The sequence below is a fragment of the Calidris pugnax genome, unplaced genomic scaffold (assembly GCF_001431845.1).
Source record: "Calidris pugnax isolate Ruff unplaced genomic scaffold, ASM143184v1 scaffold27, whole genome shotgun sequence".
Lineage (NCBI taxonomy): Eukaryota > Metazoa > Chordata > Aves > Charadriiformes > Scolopacidae > Calidris > Calidris pugnax.
In genome coordinates, this window is record NW_015090893.1 from 16,482,867 (window position 1) to 16,491,738 (window position 8,872).

Consider the following 8,872-nt stretch of genomic DNA (forward strand, 5'->3'; position numbering starts at 1 on the left):
GGGAAAACTAATAGGGCACCTCGTTAATTATTAGAAGATATTCCAAACTCTATCACAGTGTCAGTACACGAATAGAGAATGTTCAGGTTGACATAGAGCTGAGTGACATGGTTTAGTGATGGGTTTTATCAGAGTTAGGTTGATGGTTGGACTAGATGATCTTAAAGATGCCTTCCAACCCAGACAATTCTACGATAACATTTTACAACTTGGTAAAATAAAACCTCCCTGAAAAATTAAAGTTATTAAAACACATTCTCATCCAGGTCCTGTTTTGCTGATTTAAAGGGGGATTTTTAGCAAAATAGTTAAATCTGTTTGCCTATTGGTAAGTTGGCAGCTACCAATAACTTCTCTTCCTTGTACAACCAGGGACACACAGGATGATGTTAAAATCTGGGGCAGAGGCAGAGATGTCCAGTGAAGACACATCACAGCTCAACTTTTCAGTTTGTAAAGGCCACAGTATAACCAGCACATATTGAAAGGAAAAAAAGAAATGGACTAAAAATGAGCCCTTTGAAAGAGAGAGAGTGAGAGCAGAACGTCTTGCACTAAGGTTATGTATTTAACAGTTTTACATGAAATATTTATATATAAAAACTTTGTTAAGTGCTTTTCTCCAATTTAAAAATCTAAAGAATTCAAAAATAAGGCATTCGATATTTGAAAAAGTACAGATTTACAAAATGTGTATATTCTGTCATGAAAACTCCACACCAACATTATACACTTGGAAAAAAAAAATACAAACAGGATATATTACAAATTTATGTAGCAATAACTTAGTTCATACCATGCAATAAAAAGTACGTTAATCAAGATACACAAGCTTTTAGGTTTCCTAAACTGGAGGGCTTAATTTTGGTTGCAAATAGGTTTTTTTTTTTAATGCAAATTCTTAGAATTGTGGCACTTGAAATTTCTGGTAGCCTTTCTATTGAGAGTTAAATTGTACATAATGCTTATGAGGATGGAGAGGAACAAAGCAGCTGTTAGGAATCGTTCCAACTTTGTTCCACGATAGCTGAAACTCTTTTCTCATATTCCCGTTTGTTCTCCTGGTAGAGCTGTGCTGCCTGACTGTTTGCCGGGCTGTTGGGGTTCGGTTCATCAAGCAGAGACTGTCAAAAGGGGAAAAAGAAAGCGTGAGACAGACTGACACGAGTGAAATCAGGGAAAAATCAACTTCCAACTTTCAAGAGGCAGCCGTGACTCAGAAGAGCCCAATTTAAAATAAAACCCAGTTAAACTCATGGTTCCACACCCATACGCTTCACAAACCCAACAGACACACGGTCATTCGTGCCAATTACCAGGAGGATGCTAATTGATTATTTGGTAATTACACTACTACTGTGATTTAGGACTAAAGAGAGGCTTAAGATGCCTCCTACAAAACTTCACTGTAGAAAAGTAAAAACAATCACACAGGAGAAAAGAAAATGCAAATTTTTGTCATGCCAGGCCATTTTAATGCAACCCAAGCACAGCAGGTTTCAGCAGTAGTGGCTCCTTGGGGACTTCATAGGGCGAAGTGTCACCATAAAGGTTACAGTGTTTCAAACACTACTCAAATTATTACATCTGATGTCCTATCTTGACTAAAAACAGTTAAAAATGAATCCAAATCAGCAACTGTTTTCCTGTAAAAAGAATTAATGGCAGTTTTGTAGCTCAAAATCAGTAATTACACAGGTCAGCACCTCAGCTGTTATTTGATCTAAAAAGCTACCCCTCAGCTCACAGGTATTTGAAGTCCTCCTTGAAACAGATACTCGCTAACCCCACCACTGAGCTGTGGGTTCTGGAACGGAGATTAACAGCAACAATAATGATTTGCTAAAATAGATGCAAAGTTACCTGAATTGAAGTTAAAATAGATGAAACGTCATATGTTGGACTCCAGCGATTCTGAAGAATATCTAAACATATGCTACCATCCGCATAAACTGTAAATACAACAGAGATACCATTTAGAAATCATCAGATTTATTATATAGTTTGTTCATTACAGACTGCTCAAGGCAGAGTTACTGCTCCAGCTCAGTCTGTGCTTAAATTAATGCTTTAGGAAAGAGGAGAGCAGTAGATTCACAATTCCCTGTAGCCTGACATCTTGTATTTTGAAGGAGATACATTACTGGAAGTAACAGAACGATTAAGAGGAAAAGAAGGAAGGTCTAAAGATTATGGCATCAGCACAGGAACTGGCAGACTTGGTTTCCTGCCCCTCTTGTGTCACTGGCCCATATTCACACAGAGGTGAGGCCTCCCAGAGGCCAGACATTTACTCCAGGAGAAGGATCCACCGCACCAGCTGAGGATCACACAGCCTGAATGGACTCATGCACTGAATTGAGGGAGTTCTTGCCCCATTTCACATACTCTGCACTCCCTATGAGACACACCAAGGCAGACAATAGAAAATACTGAAAGGTGTGTCTGAAATCCTACTTCTGTGTGGATCCCCATCAGTGAGAGTCTGCATGAAACTGAGACTGGCCAAACTCCTACACCCTAGTGTTCATGCCAATGAAAAGCAACAAATTCCAAAGCCCCTGTCAGAGGCATCCCGGCCTGTGTATCATGTGACGGGTGAATGGTTACCCAGCGCTGCCTAAAAACTCACAGAGCTGAAGCCAAGGTCAGCCTCTCTTCAAGGAGGACTCAAGCTACAAGAAATGCTGTAATGGGCTTATGCTTCAAGCCTCAAATGGAATCTATACCCTCCTTTGCTATAGAAGGGGCTTGGAAAAGCCAAAGGCACGTTTTGTGTTTTTTGTGTGCAAGAATAACTGGATAAAACTTATCAAGTGCCGGAGCAGGAACTGTGGCACTCTCACAGTGCTGTCCTCATCACTGAGTTGGGGTCAGCCTCCTCCCTCTGCAGCTCCCCTGTGACTGGGTGTCCTCACCCTCTTCCTTGGGCTGGCACTGGTGGGTACAGTGAGCCAAAGGAAGGCACGGGCTTGGCTGAGCTCTCCAGAAATAACTAAGGTTTGGCTGGAGCAGCTCCCTACCCCAACTCACGATGCAGCTGCACGTACAGGATTTGTGTTAAATGGAAGGGGGCAGGAATCTGACACCAGAATTGCCTCTTTAAGCCAACCTAAGTGCAGCTGCTGCTAAAAACGCTCACACGCTTCGCTATTGAGACTATATATTGATTAGAAAGAGACAGATAGCTGCTTCTTAATAGCATCATAATTCTTCATTTTTCATCAAGCAGTTGCTGTCCCAGACATCTACTTAGGAGGTGGCAATGAGGAAAGGAGGAGAGCTGCTAAGCATTCTGGAGCTTTGCAGAATCAATGACCACACCATAACATTTGATGGGCATTATGACTAAATAAAAATGATTTACTCACCATTTGGATGGAACATTTTTGATAAAAACCTAACAGTTGGAGGTTTATTCGGATATTCTTCTGAAAATTCTATTACTAGTTTAAAAGTACCTGTCCAAACAAACATAAATACAATCAGATAACTAACAACAAAAAAACCTGCCTCCAAGAATATATACAACATAAGTTTAATTATGTGCTCAATGATCAATATTTATTCTCACCATTATATAAACAAATAACACTGAGTCTAGTTTCATATATTTCAAGTGATAATGGAACTATTCCTTAGTGATAGGCACACAACCAGCAGCGGGGTAGAAGCTTGAGGACTCACTGCTAAATCCAACTTGAATTTTACCGCTGCCTTCCCCTTTTTCTGTGACCCAACATGTCGATTCCATGGACTTTGGTGACTTTAAGGCGTTTCATTAAGAAGGCACCGTGGTGCCAGCAAAGAAACACTGGAATTTCATAATCAGCAGCCTTGGGAGCTCATGGCTGATTCACTGAAAAACCTTTATTACGGATCAGTGAATAATTTACTGTAACTCCTCCAACCCAACACAGAGAGAAACCCATCTGCTGCCGATTACTGCAATAATACTATAATTATTAAACTCATTATTCCTCATATGCCTAAGGGCGGTTCACTACACACCAACTTTCATGTTTATGTACGAATTTGGTATTCCCTCCCCCCTCACCGAGTTCTATATTCAGAACAATTCAAGATTTTTCACCTGTTCTTCATTAGATGAACAGAGATGAATCAAATGTGCCACAAAGATGAAACCAGCAAAGCAGACTGCCTTGTTGAGCTTAGCTACGGAGATGTGAAAACACATCTGGCAGCATTCGACCAACTTCCCCCTAAAAGCTCCAGTGTGCTATGTATAAACAACTCTTGATATAAGCATTGCTTCATAGCTTTCTAATTAACCATCAACCACTTTGACAAGACATTGCTTACATCAAAATACATTATTTTTAGAGTCAACAAGACCTTACTACTTCACTTGCTTGCTTCGTTTGTTCCAAGTTATACTAGTCAACAAGACCTTACTACTTGCTTGCTTCGTTTGTTCCAAGTTATACACAGACAACATCTATTATTTCTTCAGAGCAGAACAATGTTAGTACTGACAATACTTATAAGAATGACAGAGGATATCAAAGTTAGTGGCTTACCATCTTCAAAAGGTGTCCCTTCTGGCCTGAAAGGTTTTAAAAATAAATTCCAGTTAAAACCAATCATTACCTCCTTCTGAACAGGCACAATAAATGCAATTCTGCCTCATCCTCCTCAAGATACGGGTAGAAGCAATAATTTAAAATATTTAGAGAAGGCAACCTCTGAGGGCTTTGTTACATGTAAGATACTTTCCCCTAGTCAATCTGCTAGTTGAGATATCTACTTTTATCATCATCCCAAACAATCCATATGCCATTACGTGACCAGATTGGAATTAATAAGCCAATTACTAGCAAGCATACCTCAGTTCCTAAACCAGTTCCTGCTCTGCAGGATATGTAATGTAACTTCCTAGACAGAACCTGTACCTCCTTCTACTGGGAATCAATCCAATCACTGCTAATACATCTGGATTTAATGGCAAAGAACATGCAGTTCTTATGTACTTTAAAGAGCAAGCTTGGTTTTTCATAACCCAACTCCTACACAGTCTAACCTATTTATTAAGGCACATGCAAGTTTTTTATTCAACAGAAAAGATGAATGGATTTTGAATTTTTCTTTCCTACGCGTTCTCTATTAGCCCTGAAAGCAGGTTTTTACTGCCAAGAGCATACTTGGTAATTTTTCCTCAGTTTCCTGTCTTTTATATACATAAAGAACAGAATCATTGTAAAAATGAAAAGCAGGTTTTGTTATATTTAGCCCTTTGATATAGAATTTTATAGTGATCAAAAACGCTTACCCAAATATAACTGCATTCCATTGCATGATGTTATTCTCAGATGGTGCACCACTGACACCCACAGGAGGGTCTTCTTGCAATCTACGAATTACAAATATAGAGTGACAAGCCTTATATAAATGAAGCACTTCCACCTGCAAGTACAATTTAACAGTAATATGCAAATTCTGTAAATATTTACTCATTCCAAGTCAGAGAATACACGAAGCACTATATGCAGACCAACAATACTCCCAAAGACAAACCTACGAGACGACACACATAGATTTTCTCAAGTATTACACCAACAGATTAGGTTGATCTCAAGATTAAGTGTGCAGACAGCAAAGCATTAACTCTTAAGAATAATTTAAAGCACCACATACAGCCGGGATTTACAGTACCACATAGTGAACTATGAAAGGGCAATTGTTCCTGGCTGCCACAATGAAGAGAACAAATTACAAGCAGGAGCTGAAAAGCAGCCAGTGACACAAGCACACTTACGGGGACTAAGTGCAACGGGCTGTCAGTGGAGCTTTTCCTGCATTCCCCCCCGAGATCCACGTGCTCGATGTGGCTAAATTTGGTATAAGCCTGTTTTGACTGGGCAAGCTGATTGCTTCAAAAGGGAGCAAGAAGAAAACCTGTGCACTGCTCCTTCTTACCAGTTCAATAAATGTGTTTCTCTCTAAAGGAATTGTGGAAGCATTTTAAATTCTTTTTAGTTCCTTAATCCCTGGACTAGGGAAAAACATGTTACTTGCTGAAAGCCACATAAACCTGGAACATACAGAATATATACCTCACAACCAAAGAACAGGATTGAGATACTCTCCTTCTGCATATCAATGTTCCTGCTTAAGGATCACCCAAGACTTTGAACAACGTAAACCAGCAAGGCCTGACCATTTGATGTGCAATTTGCCTGCTCAAACCCCTTCAGTGGCAGCTCGTACCCACCCCACCTATTCAGCCTCTTGAGTTATGCAAGAATAAAGAAAATGAAGTGACTGCTCTTGCTTCAAAAGCAATTCTTTAGCATTACCATGAGGTCTGACCACATCACAGTACACTGTTATGAGCCAGTCACCACCGAAAGCCTGCAGACCAAGGGACAAACTCTAACTAGATGTGGGTGTCTCGATGCAAATTTATTTTGAGCTGACACCAGTCCACAGCCAGTACATTCTCCTGCACTCACACTGCCCAAATCTGTGCAAAAACTTGGACGTGGACGCTGAGCAAAGACTCAAGAGCCCTACAGAGCCAGCCCAGAAGCAGGGCTCTCTCCGTTCACAGCTCCCATCTCCTCTGAACGCCGTGTTTACATCCCCGCTCTCCCAGCACACGCAGTTCAGACAGCTTAATATCAACAGCATAAACCACCTACTATTTTGGTCAGGGAGAGCAGCAATGGGATTTCTTCCTACGTGACAGCCAGGCTGCACGCCAACAATAATGCCTGAGGATTCAGTCTGACAAATGCATCTGAGAGATGGCTTTGGTTTTTAGATCAATTTAAAAGCTCATGTGCACCCTGCTGTCAAAGGGCCTAACTACAAAAAGGTTGTGGCGAGGACTGGAAATTAGACTGATCCAAACAGGGCCTGGAAATCTTTAACTACTAGGGAAAATGTAGTATTTGTAGCCCCCTTTTCCAACAGCAAAAAAACCCATAAAGATAATTAACTTATTTTTTCTGCTGGTTTAGTCAAACAAATTAGATGAGATGCAAAATCTGTTCTCTCTCCACCGCTCTTGACAATCACAGTATGCAAAAGGAGTTTATATTTAACAAAGTGAATCAGAGTTCACAGCACACAGTCTGTTTTTGCAGTATGAGGTACAAGTAACATAAGGCTAAACAAACAAATTATGGTAGGAAAGAGAAAATTAAGAAAGAAAACTTACATGAAAAAGTTGCATAAGTTTTGGGGGGATTCAAGTTGTCATTTATTTGATAAATAAATTTTATTTACTTTGTGTTCATTTGGTTATACCTTTCCAGAGATTTAAAGTCTTCTCCCCACCTTAAATTTTTAAATTTTTAAACTAGTCCTTCTGAGAGTGTAAAATCCCAAAAACCACGTCTAACTTCAATCCTGAGAAACTACTTAGTTCCTCATCCTGAAAAAAATCATGGGTTCGTGTCATCTATGTAACCTAATACAATAAAAAAGAGACTGAATATCCTGTTTTGATTTGAACAGGAATCAAGCAACACCCGCTTGGCAAACACCACCACCCAGATACACCAGAGGAGGCAGGCCCTACCTCTCAAAAACCTCCAACTTTTGTAGATTCAGAGGTCAGGCCTTTATCACTGTAGCTTTATACGCAGTCACGAAAAGTAACTACAACACGCGTCAACTGTTTACTAGTGCATTTTCAGGTAGTGGTACAACATAGCTAGGCTAAAAAAAGAGACACTATCAACGCTGACTCACTCCCAACAACTTATCAGCGACTCCAGTCCAGAGAAATCCTATGACACGGTGTAAAGCTTACAAGGAACCCCCACCTTTACCCACACTCTCTATTATGAGTGTGTTTACATGTCAGACTAGGAATAAATTATTCTAGAGTCTGTGGTTCAGTCATTAACATTTAAAAGAGTGCAACTAATAACTGCCTCTTTAGCACTTTGTATATATTATATAAAAGATTCCTCATGATTGAAAACCTTAGCCAGAACAGCATGTGCATAAAAACATTAAAGAGCATTTTGCTTTTTACTACATACAGACACATTAAGTGTTTGCTAGTTATTTGTGCTTCATTTTCAGATGTCCATCCCGAATGCTTATTTTTGGAGGGACCGTCAACCCAACAAGCCTCACACGCATCTAAATTCTGCCTGGTCTGTTCCGAAATCTGGGCCAAACACCTTCGGTATTCAAAAGCTTGTGTGAGGAGGAGGAGGGGGAGGAAGGGGGCAGTGCGGGAAGTACGGCACAACACTCAGCTCCGCACCGCCGGGCCCTTCGAGGACAAGGGGCTCACATCTCACCCCGTCGGCCCACCAGGCTATCCCCCACCCCACGCTGCCCCCAGGGAGCCTCTCCAGACCCGGGCCCTTCCCGGGGCTGCCCTTGTTTTGAAGACACGGCTTCAACTTTTATCCTCAGACGCCCCCAGCCGTCGGCGCTCGGGTGAGGCGGGCGGCACAAACAAAGCCCGGCAGGACCCCCCTGCTCACCCCCCGGAGGGTTCCCCAGGCTGGGGAACGGGCGAAGGCGCCACTCGGAGCGCACCCCTGCTCCGCCGCCCCCAGCGGGGGAGGACCGGGGGGCTCCACACCAGCTCCCGTCCCCCAGTACAAAGGAGCGGGGCCGGAGGGCCGGCCCGGGACACGCCGCCCCAGCGCAGCCCGCTCCGGCTCCTCGCCGTGCCGCTTGCCCGCGGGGCCGGCCCCTTCGCCGGGGCGAGCCCGAGCCCCCAGCCCTCAAACAGCCGGGTCAGGCCCCGCAGCCCCGGCGGCGCCTCCCCCGCTGCCAGGCCGGCCCCGTCCCCCCGGTGAGGGGTGTCCGCTCCCCGCGGAGGGGACGCGAAAAAGGGGGGTCCCCACTCACCTCTTGAAGTCGCGCATCAGCCTGCGGC

General features: G+C 42.7%; 1 protein-coding gene across 2 annotated transcripts in view; it reads right to left on the bottom strand.

Moving 5' to 3' along the window:
* Positions 1-546: 546 nt before the first annotated feature.
* Positions 547-8,872, bottom strand: part of UBE2B (ubiquitin conjugating enzyme E2B) — an 11,128-nt gene continuing 2,802 nt past the window's right edge. The window contains exons 1-6 of one of the 2 annotated variants that reach the window (XM_014948192.1): positions 8,845-8,866; positions 5,291-5,371; positions 4,542-4,567; positions 3,372-3,461; positions 1,864-1,952; positions 547-1,124 (exon numbers count right to left, since the gene is read on the bottom strand). In XM_014948192.1, coding sequence (XP_014803678.1) covers positions 996-1,124; positions 1,864-1,952; positions 3,372-3,461; positions 4,542-4,567; positions 5,291-5,371; positions 8,845-8,861 — 432 coding nt within the window. In that variant the 5' untranslated portion in view covers positions 8,862-8,866 and the 3' untranslated portion in view covers positions 547-995. Of the gene's footprint in view, positions 1,125-1,863; positions 1,953-3,371; positions 3,462-4,541; positions 4,568-5,290; positions 5,372-8,844; positions 8,867-8,872 lie in introns of those variants that run through there. The other variant, XM_014948193.1, reaches the window with a different exon arrangement.